At 40.3% G+C, this 20,446-nt stretch overlaps 1 protein-coding gene across 1 annotated transcript in view; it reads right to left on the bottom strand.

Annotated features, from left to right (window-relative positions):
* Positions 1-20,446, bottom strand: part of Ndufaf2 (NADH:ubiquinone oxidoreductase complex assembly factor 2) — a 108,315-nt gene that overhangs the window by 14,914 nt on the left and 72,955 nt on the right. Inside the window, exon 3 of the mRNA XM_041663551.1 lies at positions 16,084-16,124. Within this exon, the coding sequence (XP_041519485.1) occupies positions 16,084-16,124 (41 nt within the window). The remainder of the gene's footprint in view (positions 1-16,083; positions 16,125-20,446) is intronic.

The following is a 20,446-nucleotide window of genomic DNA, read 5'->3' as shown; positions in this document are numbered from 1 at the left end:
GGCTCAGCCTGGCTAACTCTCCAAGGTAGCTTTCCTGAACTTTGTCTTACATAAGGAAGGCTGAGTGTTGTTTCTTAGGCGTTTGCTCCTCTCTCAGAGTCTTCTTCACATTTGCAGTGACCCCTTTTGGCATACACACTTTCCTAAGTACAAGTTCCACGATGACCCTGATGTTGCTAGGGTCATCATGAGTCAACATCCATCCTCCGTCAACATCTAGCTACCACAGGTACTCACAAGGTGTTTGTTAAGCAAATTTGAGCTTTTCCTTTCTGTGAGCTTACTGCTGGTTTTCTCTTGACCAATACTCTTAAAGGCAGCTGGATTAACCTTTCTCTTAAAAAGGTGTTCAGAAGGAGGAAGCAAATCTCACTTTTCCTCCAAAATAAGCACTGTGAGGCCTAGGCTATTCTGGGACTCAACAGTAGGGCTCGATTGAACACTGCCATACAGCAATTGGTCGGGTCTAAGAACCTGTCATATGGCTTTCATGATGGCCAATAGGGTATCATAGTCGAATGCCAAGAAACCTGATGCAAAATGTATTATTAGGTAACATCTGAAAAAGTGATTATAAGACACCCAACAAATTTAGACTAAAAGAAGGAGTGTGGTGTCAGGGCCCTCAAAAAAATCAGGAACTTAATGGCTGTGCTGCTGGGGTTATACGTAGGAAGTGGTCTCTTGTGCCCATGTGTTGTAGAGTACTTCCCACTTTCTCTTCTATCAGGTTCAGTGTGTTCGTGTTCGGGCCTCATTGAATAAATGGGACCTCCTGAGACTGAGAAGCTTCTGTAAAGCAAAGGACACTGTCACTAAGACAAAAAGGCAGCCCACTTACTGGGAGAAGATCTTTACCAACCCCGCAACTGACAAAGGTCTGATCTCCAAAATATATAAAGAACTCAAGAAACTAGACTGTAAAAGGCTAACCAACCCAATTATAAAATGGGGCATTGAGCTGAACAGAGAATTCTCAACAGAAGAACTTCAAATGGCCAAAAGACACTTAAGGTCATGCTCAACTTCCTTAGCGATCAGGGAAATGCAAATCAAGACAACTTTAAGATACCATCTTACACCTGTCAGAATGGCTAAAATAAAAAACACCAATGATAGCCTTTGCTGGAGAGGTTGTGGAGAAAGGGGTACACTCATCCATTGCTGGTGGGAATGCAAACTTGTGCAACCACTCTGGAAAGCAGTGTGGCGGTTTCTCAGGAAATTCGGGATCAACCTACCCCTGGACCCAGCAATACCACTTTTGGGTATATACCCAAGAGAGGCCCTATCATACAACAAAAGTATATGCTCAACTATGTTCATAGCAGCATTGTTTGTAATAGCCAGAACCTGGAAACAACCTAGATGCCCTTCAATGGAAGAATGGATGAAGAAAGTATGGAATATATACATATTAAGTACTACTCAGCAGTAAGAAACAAGGACTTCTTGAATTTTGCATACAAATGGAAGGAAATAGAAAACACTATCCTGAGTGAGGTAAGCCAGACCCAAAAAGAGGAACATGGGATGTACTCACTCATACTTGGTTTCTAGCCATAAATAAAGGACATTGAGCTTATAATTCACGTTCCTAGAGAAGCTAAATAAGAAAGTGAATCCAAAGACAAACATATAGTCATCCTCCTGAATATTAACCTTCATCAGGTGATGAAATGAGACAAAGACCCACACTGGAGCACCGGACAGAAATCTCAAGGTCCAAATCAGGAGCAGAAGGAGAGAGAGCACGAGCAAGGAACTCAGGACCGCGAGGGGTACACCCACACACTGAGACAATGGGGATGTTCTATCGGGAACTCACCAAGGCTAGCTGGCCTGGGTCTGAAAAAGCATGGCATAAAATTGGACTAGCTGAACATAGCGGACAATGAGGACTACTGAGAACTCAAGAACAATGGCAATGGGTTTTTGATCCTACTGCACGTACTGGCTTTGGGGGAGTCTAGGCAGTTTGGATGCTCACCTTACTAAACCTGGATAGAGGTGGGCGGTCCTTGGGCTTCCCACAGGTCAGGGAACCCTGATTGCTCTTTGAGCTGATGAGGGAGGGGGACTTGATTGGAGGGGGGGGGAAATGGGAGGTGGTGGCGGGGAGGAGGCAGAAATCTTTAATAAATAAATAAATTTAAAAAAAAATCAGAAACTGCTAGGAAATTGTGACTGAATTTCTACTGCCAATCATTCTGTGTTGACGATAATTCCCTTATTGAAAGGCAAGTGACATTTCCTTCAAGTATTTAAGAATAAAATTCAGTAATAGAGATGGCCAGTCCCTGAATATTAATCAGGTAATCAGGACAGGATGGGATCAGAACAGGTGGCAATGCCCCCTGTCAGGTAAGAGACCTTCTCATAGTAGATGGTTACTTTCATATTTTCATGCTGGCTTTATTTTCAGGCTACATGAGACTTTCAGATTTTCCTTAGTAGCATCTTTCTGGGCTGGTGAGATGGCTCTGTGGGCAGAAGTGCTTGCTGCCAGCCCTGACCACCTTAGTCTGATCCCAGGACCCACAGGATAGAAGGAAGGAAACCGACTTCTGTGACCTGTCCTCTGTCTTCCATACCTACTGTTGGCCAGAAGTGCCCTACTCAATGTAAAAAAAGTCCCATTTTGTTCCTTTCCTTGTCATTAGGTATCTTATAAATGTGGCAGGAATTATCAAAGCTCTTATTTCAAAAAACTTTCTAATACTGATGTTGAACCCTGTTTGTACACACTGTTAGGCAGGCTAAGCACATAAAATGTTATAAGAATATGAAAGCTTAAATGATTATATTTTTAATTAAGAAGGTATCTAATATTTCCATAATATTTCTTCTAAGCCTGACCTTTGTATTATGTATTAATAAGAGTAATTTACTTAGAATTTTTACACAAATGGCTATCAAATACTTTTTTTTTTTTTTGGTTTTTCAAGACAAGGTTTCTCTGTAACTTTGGTGGCTGTCCTGGAACTAGCTCTTGAAGCCTTGAACTCACAGAGATCCACCTGCTTCTGCCTCCTGAGTGCTGGGATTAAAGGCATTCACCACCACCACCTGGCTCAAATAGAAAGATCTAGCAATAAATTTATTTACAGATTTAAAAGAATTCTAATATATATATAAGTAACATCTGATATCAGAAAGCCTTTAGTTTGAACAAAGCTGGGTTGAGTGTAGCCTAATAGCATTTACATTTTATGTTTTTTTTTTTAAGAAAAGTGCTTATTAATTAATCAGTTAAGTTTTAGGAGAGGTCTTCCTATGGAAAGGATGGTCTTGCTTTCTTCAAGGCAATAATTATGTTTCCTTAGGTAAATCCATGTTACTACTCAATATATCACTGAGCTTATTATCTGCAAATATTTTGCCAATACACAAATGAATTTTGTTAACAAGTATTACTCTAGTGCAATAATGTCATAGCTTTAAAAAATTATTGCAGTCGAATGGCCATGCAGCATAAATGTGGCAAAAGCATCCAATGCTGATGAAAACGCAGAGCTCCTTTGCTGCGCAGGCGTCATTAGTGAGGCTGTTCTAGACAAACACTAATAAGTGTTTTGATGATGAATTGCCATGTAATTTGGCGAGAGCTGATAATGCAATTAGTCTAATTTTGTGGGGGAGACAATTACTGAGGCCACGTGCTTCTCAGTCCTCTCGAAACATACCTTCTACCCGTCTGAAAAAGGAAGGCTGTCAAAATACGTAATTAGAGAAAAGCTGGAAATAGTTGGGAAGAAGACAGGGCCTGTCATAAGAATTTCATTCTCCTTCTGAACATTTCACCTTATATCCAACTGTGCAATTCTGAAAACACTGCACTTTACTGGGCGTATCAAGAACTTTATACATTAAAGATGGAAAGCAAAATTTAAAAGCTAAATGTATTTTTACTCTCCAGACACACTGAAATAAAAATATTTTAATAAAAAGAAACTGAGCAAAATTCTAGGATGATGGAATTTATTTTAAACAAGAAGCACTATTTTTTCCTCAGAAATGACTCTTATTTTTGTGTACATTTTAAAAATACCTTAAAAAATGAAGGTCAACCCTGAGCTGACCCCTATGCTGGATCTGACCTACAAGCCTCTTGCCTGAGGACTAGCTGTCGTGGTGACAGAAGACACCTTCCAAAGGAGGGAAGCAGCCAGCAGTCCCACCCAGCTCTGATACCTATGAGCCGCAACCACGACCATCACGGCATAACCTAAAGGTGCGGCAGTGCACACATACCCTGGCAGTGACCAGCAGCTCGACTGGAATGAAGACCTAGTCCACAGGAGGGAAACCATGCCTGGCCCCAGGAACGTGGACAGCTGTCGGGGGTCCACAGGAGGGAAACCATGCCTGGCCCCAGGAACGTGGACAGCTGTCGGGGTCTTGGAAGAGGACCCCCAACCTTTGCTCTACTAAAGGAGAACAATCCCTAACTGCGTTCTAAACCTTGTCCTTATCTCACAGATAAGTGTACTCCCCGTACTCATCAAGAAAACTCCTCTTTGCAACTTAGGAACCCATTACTGAAAATCACAACTGACCAAAATGCAGAGTTGTGGAGCCCAGTCCCAACTGGTATTCCTACAGCACAACTCACAGGGGAAGGCAATCATCTCCTCACAAGATCCACTTGTACAGCTGCAGGCTATACCAGACTGTTAGTGAACATTAACCTGGGGGTTCTCCAGCATTTCATCTCCAGAGACAGTCTCGGTCACCAAGTTGTCGGGCACTCCACACACCGTTTCAGCCTTGTTCTTAATGAGCATACTGTTTCTGTCAGCATAACGACATGCAGTCAGATTACAAAATGAGTAGACCTGTTGAATTTAATGACCTGGTACTGACCAGTAATGGTTTGAGCTCACGTCTGCTAAAGACAATTTTGGTTTTGATTCAGCTGATGTTGAATAAGGGATCCCAGTGAAAGGAACACGATATGGCAGAGTGGGAGGAAGGGAGCCCTGCATCAGCATGTGCTGTAACTGGTCACCACACTGGCTGCTGGGCTCTGAGAAAGCAAGGCATATGTGCACCAGCTGCCTGCCCAGGCGACAGAGGGAGCATTCACCCCTCAGGCCTATCCCTGATGATACCCTATCAGTGATGGAGGATAGCAGTACCTTAACTCTTGCACATGTCACATTCTTTCCCACAGACGCCCCACGCAGGCAGAGCTACCGTGAGCAGGAGGCAGGAGTAAATGGTATGACAGGAGTGCAGAGGCAAGTCCCAGAGGAATCTCATACCGCCTCCTACGCGCTCGCCTCTCTTCCCATTGGGACTCAACATTTCAAATCATGACCTCTAGAAGAAAGTAGCTATATTACTAAAATTCAAATATGTTGCATTTTAAAAATTTAAATATATTAAATTGATCTGAATATCACAAGTAGAAAACTGGCAGTTCTTAGGCTAGAAAAATTGGAAGACAAAGTTGGGCACTGGCGGCTCGTGCCTTTAATCCCAGCACTCGGGAGGCAGAGGCAGGGGGATCTCTGTGAGTTCAAGGCCAGCCTGGTCTATAAAAGCTAGATCCAGGAAAGGCTCCAAAACTACAGAGAAACCCTGTCTTGAACACCCCGCCCCCCGCAACAAAACAAAACAAACAAAAAACCCACAAAAAATAGGGAGACAAACCCTGAAATTTATTTTACATTTATTTCTATAAAGTAAGCATTCAAAAATACCATAAGACTGTTCACAAATATAACTATTTCCAAAAGACAAACAAGGGCCAGCAAGATGGCTCAGCAGGTAAAAGGGCTTGCTGTGAAAGCCTGAGGACCTAAGTTCAATCCCTGGGGTCACAGTGGCAGGGGAACTTGACTGCTACAAGTAGTCTTCTGACCTCCCACACTAACTGCGCGTGTGTGCGCGCGCACACACACACGATAATACTACAACAACAACAAAAATGAATGTGGAGTACAGATCTAATTCTGTAACTTCACATGAAATTAAATGTCTTGTGGAATATTTATGTATGAATTCTAAACACTTCACTTATTTTGGGTGGTGGCAGCACCCACGGAGGCCATGGAAGTCAGTTCTCTCCTCCCACTGTGGGCTGAATTCAAGCCATCAAGCCACTGAGCTGCCTCAAGCCCCTCTTGTGGACTTTAATAGAAAGTAGAAATGACAATAAAATAATAGCGACTATCATTCATTGAATATTTGCAACTTTGAATTATTCTGGCTAGTCACTTTATTTACTGACTCATTAAAGAACTACCCACAAGATGACTAATTATCAAATTTCTGGGTTCTGAGTTTATGTGAATGAGAAACACTGGGAGGAGTGGGTGTCTTACCTCAATCTAAAAGCAGAAACAGACAGAGTCCTGACAGACACCCTCACACAGGTACAGTCCTGACAGACACCCTCACACAGGTACAGTCCTGACAGACACCCTCACACGGGGCAGTACTGACACCCTAGGGATTACCAGGACTTCTCCCCTAAGATCTTCAATGATTAGAGGCTTACCCACACATTGTAGGGTAGTTCCTTTTACTCAAATTCTAATATTTTAAAAGTTAATTGTTGTAATGTACAAAATATTGGGTTTCATTTTGAGATTTCTCTCTCTCACACACATGCCCGTGTGCTTGTATCTTGTTTTTATTTACCTCCCATTGCCTTTACCATGGCTCTCTTCCTCCCACCCCCCTGAAATAATCTACCTTCTGCTTCCTTGTCCTGTCCGCATGTGCACCTGCATTGCTTAAATGTAGAGTCTGCACAGAGAGGGAAATGTGGTATTTTTGTCTTTCTTTTGTCCCATATCCCTCTCTTATAATGAATTCCCCTCCTCACAGTTTCTTTCCCGCCTTCATGTATATGTGGTAGCTTCCTTCACTAACAGCATGCTCTCCAGTTCTGCCCATTTTCCTGCAAATGACACCATTTCATTTTTCTTTATGGCCGCATAGAATCTCACTATACACGTCTATGCCCTCTGCCTTACTCCTTTGTGCTGATGGGCCATCTGGGCTCCTGTGGACAGGGCAACAGTAAACACAGACAGACACGCATCTCTGTTGTGCTGACTTGGATTCCTTTGGGTTGCACAGTAGTTCCCTTTCCGTTTTCTGAGTAACTTCCCAACTGATTTCATAGGGGCTGCTCCAGTTTCTGAGCCCACCAGCCGTATATTAGAGTCCCCTTTCCCCACATCCTTGTCAACATTTGTTGTTTGTTGTCTTCATGATCCTGACTGGTATGAGATGGAAACTCAACAGTTTTAATTTACATTTCTCTGATGTAAATATTGAACGTTTCCCCAAATATTTATTAGTCATTTGTATCTCTTCCTTTGGGTGATCAGCTATGCCTGGCCTTTTAGAAGGTGTATCACCAACGCAAACAGATGTACTTTTCTTAAACACCTCCTTCCCAACGAGATCTTGCATCACATACAAGTGATTATCAGTCATGCTTTTCTTTAAACTGAGATCGCATAAAATCATTACTTCTCTAGTATGGAGATGAGTGAAAAAATAACAAGAAAAGTATGAATTTAGAGACATTATCTCCCAACTGTACTCCCTCAGCCATTCCCAATCTGGATATAACTCCAGCTTATGAGACTTGTCTTATTGACCGTTGATATGATTTAGGTTAACCATTCAGAACTAATTATGTATACTATTTAATATGTACCTAGTATGTTTTGATGAATCTACCTAAAAATAATAAATAATAGCAACTTACTTATAACTTACTTAAAACTTTTTCTTTTATATATTCATATATATATATATATATATATATATATATATATTTCTGTTCCTTAAACGTCAGATAAAGGTCAAAATGGATGACAAACTGTGCTAAGAATAAAATGTGTAGTCTGCTCAGACAGACTTGGGAGCAGCACCCCTGACCAAGAAAAAGCAAGAGCTTTGGAATTGACAGGATGCTTCTTAGCAATGCTCACCTACAACCAATGTTTTGAAAATGAGAAGAAACTCATTTTCAAATAGCTCTTGAATGATTAACGATATTCATACTTCAGGCAGGAAGACAGACGGACTTAGCAGTTAAGAACAGGCTCAGGATTGTAACTCAAAATGCACCCGGGGTTCATCTTCCTCTCTTAGCACAGTTCTCTAGGAAGCAAGGTGAATTTTACATCCTTGCTGTTTTCACAGAGCTGGATGTCAACACCAAGGAAGGCAGACAGGGAGACATCCTCTCCAAAGCTAAGTGTGTGTGTGCTGCAAGCAGGTACTTGTGTGTTTTCATTTACTGTGGTAGTTAAGGAAGAGCAGAACCCACGGGGCAAGTACTCCCGCTGGCAATGAAGCACTAACGCATGCCTGAGTCAATTAACTTGTTAAAACTGAGAGCTGTGGAATCTACCAGAACTTTTGGGGGTAACTTATTATTTCTGTCTTTAAAAAAGAAATTTTTTTTTAGCGTTAATATTTTAATAAGATAAAAGACTAAGTCAAGCAGAGTCACGGTGTTGGCCAAGGGAGACGGCTTTGCAGCACACCACACTTAAGGCAGCAGCCAAATAAAGAACAGTCACTGAGGAAGCTTCTCAGCCCTGCAAGTACGGGATCCCAGAACGACACTGGCACAGAACACGCGGCACTCCTGTGTAAACTGCAGCAAGGTCCCATTGCTAAGGTGATACGTGAAGAGGTTTTCTTCACAATTTTACCATTTCGGACTAATTCAGTTCCACAGGAGGAAAAAGAGATACTAAAATTAGAAACTAAATATAACTTAACAGTGTTATGTTCAATGCATTTAGGTCAGATTGGCATGTGCAAAAGAAGTCTATAGGGAAAGTACATTAACTTTTAAGTCCATGTGAGGTATTTGATCGTAACTGAATAAATAATAAGCCTAATTAAACATTACAACTTTCAGAAGGAATTTCAAAAATTAAGTCCTGCTGATTTGTTTTCTATGGAAGTTGCTAAGAAAATTCTTTTAAGTGTTTTTTTTGAATTTCAAATATATCATTTATTAGTTTAAGAATGTCTAATGAGAGAAAGAAGAGTGTAGGGGTGGGTAGGTGGGAGCTGGGAGGAGTTGGGGGAAGGGAACCATAACCAGATTAAAATGTATGGAAAATATTATATTTTAAAAATGAATGTCTTATCATTCTACCAGAGATTCAACCTGCTCGCTCTCGCTCTCTCTCTCTGCCTGGCTCAACTTGATATGATTATAAGGCACTGCTTATTTATCTGTCTTACTGTGGCGGGGTCTCAAACTTACTGCTAAACTTTTACTTAGCTAAAATGATCTTGAACTTTTGATCCTCCTACACTTTCAGAGTACCGGGGTAACTGGCTGCACCCCATGCCTGGTTTATGCAGTACTGGGAATGGAGCCAGAGTATGCTAAGCAACATTCTACTAACCAAGCTACAAGGGCAGCCCTCTTGGTATTTGTTTTAAACAGAATATTTTATGAACAGAAATATATATAGCTAACAATATACTCCTATGTCCCCACTATCAAACTGAATGGATTAAACTCTGCTGATATGATAAAAGCCCCTGGTGGTTTCTCCTGATTTCTCTTCTAGTAACAACAGCCTTGTGTTTCCTTTCTAGTCTGTCATTTCCATGCCAGCTTTCACTGTATCCCGATACATCCATAAACAACAGCAGCACTTTTATGTATAAGATTTTACAAACCATGTCACATTTCAGGTGGCAAATCAATAGCAAAGCCAGCATCAGTACTGATTGCACAGTGAATGTAGACTTTAAATGCTCTTTAAAGCCTCAGAGTTTCAGTTCTGCTTGTTCAATTTATGGAAGATATAACCATATAACTTAATTGGCAAAGCTAGTCCTGATTGTCAAACCCGATCAGCCAAGTCTGACTTATTCTCTGTCAGAATAAGTCTGGGTTAATTTTAAAATTCAAATAAATGTGTTATTATGCATCCCCATGACAAGTTTCGCACCTCTGAATTTTAAATTTCGGATGCTAAGCGGACAGCTAGCTAGCTAGTTGGACAGATCAGCCATTGTCTTATAGACTGGCTGAAAGCCTGTGTCCTGAATAAAGACCGTGTGCTGCTTCTCAGATCATTCCCACTGAAGCTCTGCCTCTGCTCTGCTCTTGAGGGACACTCCCTCAGGTAAGACTCACTCTTCAAAGGCCCCAGGGGAGCCTGGAGAGTTTTAACCCCCAAAGCAAGGTCCCATAGTCAGGTGCAGTGTGGACAAAGGATAATCTTTCCTTTTAAAAGGTCGACACTTCTAATAGTAATCTTAAAGTAGGTCTGATGACAACCAGCAGGTCAGGAGTTCTTAGGAAGATTTTTTTTTCTTTTAAGTGAAAGACTGCACATGCAGAGAGAAGATGGAATTGATTTCCTTAAAGCTATTGAACCTGAACATTAGACAGCAAGCTTCTCCATGCCCAGCGGTACAGGCTGACAGTCTAGAAACCACTGATTTGTGGCTGATTTGGCAAACTGACTGCTTTCACTGACCTACTGTTTTTGTAAATAAAGTTTTACTGGGCACAACCACAATCAGACACATTCTACAGTAACTGCCAAGTCTACTACAGCATGGTTTGGCTTACAAAGCTTAAGCTGAGTAGGGTATGGGACTTGCCCATCAGACCCCAGCAATCAGGGAACAAACTGAGACAAGAAACCTGGTGTGAATTCAGGGACAATCTGTGCTACAGTGTGAGGCCCTGTCTCGCAAAACAAAACAAATTCTTTTTTTTCCTCTTTTAAGTCAAAGTTTGTAGGGCTAATATCACAAAAATATTTGTTATGAAAATACTATAACTCCTTCCTCGAAGCTACTTTACGTATTTTACTTGACTCTGGATGGCTGTTTGCAGGACTGGGGATGAGAGCCAGGGCTCAAGTGTGCTGGTAAAGCACTCCTAGTGCAGGGCTCTACACCCAGTGCTCACTTGCCACCTAGGGTCACAGCACAGGCCAAACAAGGATGCAAAGGCCCGCCCAAGAGCTGTAAGACAGGCTCTGCTCCTAGGGCCTTTGCAGCAGCCTGTAACCCTTCATGATCACTCCCTTGTTATTCGGATTTAAGCTTTGTGTGTTGACTCCCTCCGTATAATGGGAAATGGAGAGTTACCCCAGCCTTGTTTTCCAGCAGCCACCAGTTACAGTTCAACATTTAATATTTATATTATTCTGCAAGAATACTTTTAACTAGTGACTTATGTATGCTTACTTCCCTTTTTCTACCCATGTGGGGTGGTTTGATTTCAGTGGTCTCCAAAGGTAGTGGCACTATTAGGAGGTGTAAAACTTGTTGGATTAGGTGTGGTCTTCTTGGAGGAAGTGTGTCACTGTGGAAGTGGGCTTTGAGGTCTCATACATGCTCAAGATATTGCCCAGTATCTCACACTACTTTTTGTTGCCTGCAAGATGTAGGACTCTCAGTTTCTTCTCCAGCACCATGTCTGCCTGCATGTCACCATGTCCCACCATGATGATAATAGACTAAACTTACAAAACTATAAGCCAGCCCCAACTAAATATTTTCTTTTAAAAGAGTTCCTGTGGTCATTTTGTCCTAAAACACCATGTTTTGTTCCTACTGGAGCTAATGAGTGAATTCTATTTTTCACACACTGATGTATAGTGAGGCTCATTTACTGTCTTCCAGTGTATCACGTCCTCTGTGTATTTCAACACTCTCCCTGCATTTCTTGCCCCCACACCACCTAGTGGTCTAGCTGCCCTTGTATTCTACTACTCTTTGCCTAGGCTGGACGCTTGTCTCCTGTTCTCTCATCTTTGCATTTCCATAACTTCCTGACAACGGGTTTGTAGAAAACAATTCTGTGAGACCTCCCATGATTGAAAATGATTTTCCCTACTCAAACTTAGCTGATAACAATAAGTACAGAACTGCAGGCCACCACTGACCTATGCACTAAGGGCACTGTCTCTAGCGTCCAGTGCTGCCAACCATTTCCTTTTCTGTAGCCAGCTCTGTCCTTTGTCCTGCCTTACAAAAAATTACTTCAATATAAGGTTCTAATCTTTCCATTAAATAGTTTTCATTTATTATATTTTCCCCCAAACCATTTGTGTGATGAAACGGTATTTTCCTTAAGCAGCAGTTTGTTTTGCTTTGTATCTCTGAAGATGGTAGTAAGGTTTTTAAACAGTTTTATCCATGTTGCCTTCTCCTCATTATTTACTTATTTATGTAGGTTTCTGTCTTTCATATTAACTGTCATTCCCACTAGACTTGTAAAAGTGGACCCCTGTTTTAAGTTCCCACCTTAACTGAATGAATGCCCATCATTCTTTCCCTACTTTCAAGATTATATGAATGGCATACAGTATGGAATCTTCTGTGATTTGCTCTTTTTATGCAATACCATGTTTTCTGAGATTTGCTCATGTTTAGACATCAGTTCTACTTCATTAATTTTTAATTAATGATGCTAGATCCCAGAGTGTAAAAATGTTGCAATTTTCTCCTAAATTTCTACCACATTTCTAAAAATACAAGATTTGGGATAAGAGAGGTGTCTATTTTTTGAAAGAACACATAGTTCACTTGATGTGGGAGTCCCCTCTGTGTGCTGTGATTACCATTAATGAATAACGAAAGTGCCTTGGCCTGTTGGTAGGGCAGAACTTAGGTAGGCGCGGAAGACTGAACTGAATGCTGGGAGAAAGAAGGGTGGAGTCATATAGATGCCATGGATCTGCTGCTGGAGATAGACGTGCTGAAACTTTGCTGGTAGGCCATAACCTTGTGGTGATATACAGATTAATAGAAATAGGTTAAATTAAGATATAAGAGTTAGCCAATAAGAAGCTAGAGCTAATGGGCTAAGCAGTGATTTAAATAATATGGTTTCTGTGTGATTATCTCAGTTCTGGGCTGCCAGGACAAACAAGCAGCCCCGCTTCCAACATTCACCTTTGTAATTTAAGTCAACAGGAAAGTAGAGCCATATATGCAAAATGTCAAAATTAGGACATTTCATTTTGTTAGCCTAATAATACTGAACACACAGAACTCAATGAATGCCAGTTACTTGAAGACAACACCAAAATAGACTTCAAGAATTTGGAAACAATATTCTTCTCTGAATGTTAAGCTGCAAAATCAACATATTATAGGCAAGAGCAGAAGTATGAAAAGGTAAAACCGAAGAAGAGTTGTAGGACTGGTAGCATCTGACCATAGTAAAACAGCTGTAATAGTAAAAGGGGGTGTCACTCAGAATGGGAGCAGCAAGAAAATGAGACTCTAGAGACAAAAGTTGGAAGATAATCCAGACAAATACTGTCCATGAGAGTGGGAGCTTAACCAGCATCTGAAAATCTTCTGTTCCGTTCCACAAGGGTCTGCTTGTATGAACACGTTGATAACAACATACAATCCTGCTTGTGTGAAGAGAGATACTAATAACAACATACAATCTTGCTTGTATGAACAGATACTGATAACAACATACAAGTCTCTCAACCATTTACACCACTGTAGGTCAAACTATCTCAGTTGAAGTAGATGCAATATGTCACATAAATAAGCATAAAACATTTAACTGTTTATTTTACCCACTTCCCATCATTTCCTGTACCCCTTGCTTTGCTAGATTCCCACTGTAAACCAGTACTTGGAGTTCTCCTCACCATTTCACGATCATTTGACATAGTAAGTCGTTAGAGCTTCCAGCCCAGAGTCAAGACCATGGTCCAGTAAATAAACAAAGCCACGATGAGTGTGCCTACACATCTACCCAACCTTTGCCTAGACTAGAGCAGCATCATTTCCAAGTACTTTTGACCAGTCTTTCTTTATTGGTGTCTTGAACTCCTTTTCCCCTTCATGAAACAATTGAAATCGAAGTTGGCAGACCACTAATGTGCCTTTCTTTTTTACTGTCTGTAAACATATCACTGAATCATCATGCATTTTGTCAAAAATAGCAAAAAGCAGGGCTACTTTTCAACCAGTAGAGTTTATTGTGCTTCCAACTATTCTGTTAGTCTGAAAAGAACAGTATTTTTAAACATTTGCTATTAATGGCTTCTAATATAAGAGTCAGGAAAAGTCTACTTTTTTTGTGAAGCAGAGCTAGCTCACTTCGTACTGCACTGCAGAGCGAGTGCTGAACCACACTGATGTACTGTAGTTGCATATGAACCTCTTTGAAAATACAGCAAGCAATGTTCAACATTGGTGGATAGAAACTCAAGCTCATTACTCAAATCTGTCTATATAAATCAGCCTAATGATAACAAATCAAGCCCTGCATCAGATGGTTAGGATGCAAAGATGAATAAGGCTTAATTCTTGTATTACTTTGCTTATAATGCCATCAGAAAGATGAGTAAACAATAAACTTGAAAGGTAAACTCCAAGGGCCTATTAAGGTGTCAAAGCTAGGGTATTCAAGAAAGGAATAATTAAATCTATGAGTTAAGAAGTCGAGGAGGTGCTTGTGGCACACACCTTTAATCCCAGCACTTGGGAGGCAGAGGCAGGAGGGTGTCTCAGTTTGAGGCCAGCCTGGTCTACAGAGTTAGATTCAGGACAGCCAGGACTACACATAGAAACCCTATCTTGGAAGGAAAGAAAGAAGGAAGGAAGGAAGGAAGGAAGGAAGGAAGGAAGGAAGGAAGGAGAGGAGGGTAAGAAAAAAGGGAACAAAGGAAAGAAAAAAGTTCAGAGAGGTATCCTAGCATTTTAAAGACCTTTTAAGAAGAATTAAATATAAACAGGTAAGTCTGTCTGCTGATGGCAACAGGAAGCAGCATTAAGCCTGAGAGCCTCCCGGAAGCTCCTCTAAGGAGTATGAGTAAAGCAGGTACAAGGAGGTCAGAGGACGAAGTCAACAAGGGAGGAATCAGACCTTCCGCTGGCCAGAGACCCCCAAGAACTGTACTAGAAACTGATTCCTTCCCCTTCAAGTTGGCCAGGGGAGAAATAGTAATGTTATAGTATTTTAGAGTTTATCACAAACTGCTAAGCTTCAAACATATACTATTCTAAAAATCTAAGGACTGATCCCCCCCAAGGTTCTCAGGGTGACCTCAAACTAGCCATCTTCCTGACCCAGTCTTCTGAGATGATAGTATTATAGGCAACTGACTTAGAAAATGGTCTTTAAACCATTTTCCTGTCAAAGTGTTTTTTTTTAAATATTCTTATCAGTTCCATAAGATGTGCATTTATTATAGTCACATGGCCAAACTGCCTTCTGAAATATTCACATTAATACTTCTGGACACAGGCTGTTCTCAACCTTGGCCAAAGAAGATTCTTTCCCCAGTGCCTTTATTCAGGGCAGACACATGGAATCCGTTAAGTGCTGAGAACAAGAGACTGATCAACACCTCCTCCCAACTCCAAGGTTCAGGGACTGTGAAAGAATAAGAACTGCAGGATGGGGAGAGGTGCTCCTCAATGCCGTCTTCTGGACAGGACGTGGCTATTGCACTCCACTCACGGTCCCTGAACAAGGTCAAACAAGGCAAAACTCCAGGATGTGTGGGTGGGCAGTGTGTTCTCCACACCCCGCCCCTCAGCATAAGCTGCTGGCACTTGATGGATGCTGAGAGAGGGAGAATCATTCCCTCTTGAGGATATTCCCACTGGCAAGCTTTCTGTGGCAGTGGCTGGCCCCATGTCCATCCACATATGTGCTAAAAGGGCTCAATGGATTGTGGGAAAAGAAGAAAAACAAAAAGAGACATGAAGTTGAGAGATGGGAATATGAGAGGGGGATACAGGGTAGTTGGTGGAGAGAAATGAGAAAATGGATATAATTATATTTCATTGAATCCATGCATGAAGTTCTCAAGAATAAAGAAAAATTATAAGAATACAAGAATATGTGCATATATTTTTATCATACAATATTTTATTACTATGTAATGGTAATATATTATAATAAATTATTTTACTAGAAATACTTGAGAATTACTTCTTACAGAGTAAAATTAATACTCTGAGATGTATAATATTTTTCCCAAGAATTTATGTATGTTTAGTAGTACAAGTTCTCAGCTGAAAACACAGCATTACAAGCATAAACTATTTGAATATTTTCCCATGTATTCTTACCTCCATAGTAGGTGGAGTCTTTCTTGTTCTTCTAATCCATGCTAGAATGAAAAAATAGCATTTAAATGTCTGTTTTCCATAATTTATCCAAAGTAAACATTTTTTTCCTTTTATACTTTTTTTAATGAGGAACCCAACAGCATGTGTGGAGATCAGAGGGTAACCTAGCAAAGTCAGTTCTCTCCTTCTACCATGTTGGTTTTGGGAATGGAACCCAGGTTATCAAGTTTAGTGGTAAGAGCTTTTATTTGCTCAGCCATCTTGCTGGCCATACATAAAGCTTTGATGCACTCATCTATAAGATATTTTTTTAAACATCTATGATGAACTGTTTTAAATACTGGAGTTTGAGCAGATGAAATGCCTCAAACGACAAACACGAGGGAAGTGGGGTACAGGAACTAAACACACAGATGTATAAAGTCAGGTGGTGACAGGTGTTGTGAAAAAATATTAGACTGTCCGGAGGACAGTTTCATATCTTCAAAACCGCAGCTCATAATCATCAGAATTCAATTTAGTCTATTTATGGCATAAAGAACAAATCAAAATAAAGTTCTAGGCAATGTCAAAATTATATTATTCTGAAAATCTGAATTTGTAATTGCCCAATTTATCGAGGATTTAGAAAAGTTTTTATTACAGGAATTTTTCTTCTTATGTGCTCTAGTAAGTAGCTGCCATCTGTGGCTGGAGAATACCATCAGTCTTCACTTGAACTCTTGGGAGGCAGGATACAGAGGTAGAGCACAGACACTGGTTCAATGCCCACTTAGTAGACACTGCAGCAGAGGGAAGGGAATAGAGCAGCTGCATCCAGAAAAGCTATACAGCACACTCTAGATCAGGAATGCTATACAGTGTGCTCTAGATCAGAAAAGCTACACAGCATGCTCTAGATCAGGAAAGCTACACAGCATGCTCTAGACCAGAAAAGCTACACAGCATGCTCTAGACCAGAAAAGCTACACAGCATGCTCTAGACCAGACTGTCTGGTTCTCCTTCCACCTCTATCACTTCTAGCTATAGTACCCAGGGCAACTTAATTTTCAAAGCATCAGATTTCGATTCTGTAAAATGGAAATTAAAATGGTACCTATAGCAAATAGTTGTTTTGAAAGCTACATGATTTTTATATTTACATATATCTTCAGCTTATTGAATGTATTCTTATTGTTCATTTTATTTAGTACATCTATGTTTGTTTTTCTGTTTTGTTTTGTTTGAGGCAGGGGCTCACTACGTAGCTTTGGATGGCTTGCAACTGGCTTTATAGACCAGGCTGGCTTTGAACTCACAGAAATCTTCTTGCCTCTGCCTCACAAGTATAAAACAAAAGGTGTACAGCACCACCCCAGTCTTACACATTGTCTATATATGTTTTCAAAAGCAAAGACTCAATAACATCTGCTTGTCCTATGAGGGTTTACAGGAAATTCTGAAAAGCTCACTGTTGGCTATGTAGTCTCTAGAGCAGTGGTTCTCAACCTTCCTTGTTGCGACCCATTAAGATAGTCCCATGGGTTGTGGTAACCCCCAACTATAAAATTACTTTTGTTGCCATTTGATAACTGTAATTTTGCTACTTTTATGAATTATAATGTAAATATCTGTGTCTTCCAACTGTCTTAGGAAACCCATGTGAAAGGGTCATTAGACCCCCAAAAGGGTCGCAAGTCACATGTTGAGAACTACTGCTTTAGAAAGGGAAAAACAGTTTTCTAATTTTAGTTGACTCAGTCTTCTCTGTAAACCCGTTAAGTGTCCTTCCTTATCTTATAGGGAAATTAGATAAATTCTCCAGGTTTGAAGATCTGCTCCTGCCTTGGCTCTGAAATCAACCATGCCTTCCTAAGCAGTCTGTCAACCTTTAGCAGCAAAGGGCACCAAAGAAGGAGGAGGGCTAGCTGCAAACCTAACCATGGCAGAAAGGACAAAACATCGACCCCGTTCCACACACCAGGGAAAGAGGTTCAGACAGACTGAGCAGGCTGGGAATTAAACATGGTAAATGGGCGTGAAGATCGAGCTCTCCCAGCTGAACAGACCAGACACCACTCTTCAAGTCAGCTTTGCCGAATGCTTTATCACACAAATAATAACACCAGGACCTACCTTTCTGCAGAGTCTAGTTCTGCATGGTTGTGGGTGTGGAAACAGACATTGCACTATGGGCTGGAATTACTGCCCCTTTGCTGTGCTCTCCTGCACTGACCCACGTGCTCAGCACCCTCTACTCCATTTGTGAATTACTCTACATCTGATTCTTTTCTGCACTCTCTTTTTACTATCCTTAGCTTCTATTTGACCCATCCGAACTAAAACTTGCAAAGATTTTATATGACTGTAGGTTGTCAACATCAGGGCGCACCAATGGGAAATTTATCTATCATGCAAATGCCCTGAGAAAGTAAGTCTTTAATATTTAAATGCATACACATGTCCAATGCATATTCCAATATATATTACAATGAATTGTAATAGTTCTTGCCCATTAGAAAAAAAGGCTTTGTAACATCAGAACTCCTCTATGTCATCAAGGAAAAGAAGTGATTTACAATATTTTCAACTACTTCTTTATTGTCAAAATGTTATTTATATTTGTTGATTTTTCCCCCCAGAAAAGAGGTTGGATTAAATCATTCAGTGTAAGGCCTACCCTTCTTAAAAGTTTCAGATAACTCTTCAGCTTTAATTCACACTAGAACTTAGTTCAGAACAGTCAACCACCAAGACAGTATTCAGCAAATTTGAGACTCAAGCTAAATTCAGTCTACTGCTTGTTTTTACATCTTTATTTGGCGTTTTTAAATGTCAAAAGATGCATATTTCATGACATATGAAAATTATAAGTAACTTAAATTTTCGGGGTCTATAAATACAATTTTATCAAAACACAGCCATGCTAATTTGTATCTATGGCTACAGCAGCAGAATTGAGCAACTCCAATAGCCCAAATGACCCACAAAGTCCAAAATACCATCTGGTCCTTTAAAGAAAATGTGTGCCAACCCGCAGGGCTGTCATTTAGTACAATCCATTCAGTAACAAGTATATATCTAATGCAAACCACTACTGTAATACCTAAAACAAACTTCATGATCAGCTATTATATATCTACTAATGATTACTGTATATTCTAGAGTCTATAAACACATACCAGTGGGAAGAGACTGTGATGAAGTGTAATAGCATAATGCACACTATGATCAGGAGAAAACACCGCAAAATAACTGCTTTACCGGGAAGTCCACAGAGCAGCATTTTCAGATTTCTTCCAAGATTGGAAAAAGATGTTTTAATAAACACAGAGCATTACAAAAGATTCTACCGTCTTTTTCAGTACTTGAAGATTGAACCCAAGGGCCTTGTACATGGCAGGCAAGCACTCTGCACCAGTAAGCTGCACCCCTACTTATTTTAAAAGGTTTTAATAAAGGTGAAGACATGGGAGTACTATCTCTTGTTATACATCTTTAAATATTAGTTTATAAAAATTGAAGGAAAGTTTTATGACATAAAAATTATATAGAATTAAAAATTTCAGTATCAATATATCATATTGGGTTAAAACATGTGATTTCTGATGTTTATTGGTTTTAAGTTTAAAATACACATTTATAAGTTTGAGAATGTAACAGAGTCCAGATGCCGAGTGCTGGGTGCCAGCCAGTCACTGTCCCAGCACATCATCCTCTGAAAAACGACCACCGGCTTCTCTAGGCTTCATTTTAGATGATCATTTCATGATCTTTGCTTTACATGGATACATAAACATTAACTACTGCAATAAAGTTGTATATTTATGATTCTTCACAAACCAGATACCTGAAACCTCTTTAGATGATGGCCGGTGGCACTACTGTTTGTTATGAATCCATAACAAGTAAAGACCACAGCTGGACACGTTCCATGTGATCACTCACTTTGACAATCAGACCCACTTTCTCAGCTACCACAGGTCACACAGACATATCCCAGTGAGAGCAGGCAAAAGGCTGAAGAGGAGGGGATGGAAATACTACTGAAGCATGATTTTTAAATCTCAAAACAATCTAAATAATACCTCTATCCAATTATGAATCATAAAACGTTCTTAATATTAGTAAAATATCTATAAGGTGATTTCTGTACCAGTCGTCTTTATGCTACCATTGTTGATAGAGAATTCAGCAAAAGGACTGGACAGTTAAGGCCCTAAGATCCTAGTGGTCTTTCATCTGCTCATCTGCATTCTCATCACTGCATGAACTTTAATATTCCTGTTGGCACATACAAACTACATTGAGTATAAAGGTGAGCATGCAATTAAGGCTCCCATTAATCATGCAGGGAAGAATGCTCCATGAGGCATACTTTCT

The sequence above is a fragment of the Microtus oregoni genome, unplaced genomic scaffold (assembly GCF_018167655.1).
Source record: "Microtus oregoni isolate MIOR12 unplaced genomic scaffold, Mior012 000014F_ref0000157, whole genome shotgun sequence".
In the NCBI taxonomy this organism is placed as follows: domain Eukaryota; kingdom Metazoa; phylum Chordata; class Mammalia; order Rodentia; family Cricetidae; genus Microtus; species Microtus oregoni.
The sequence above is the reverse complement of the archived record's forward strand: the minus strand, read 5'-3'. Positions and strand labels throughout refer to the sequence as shown.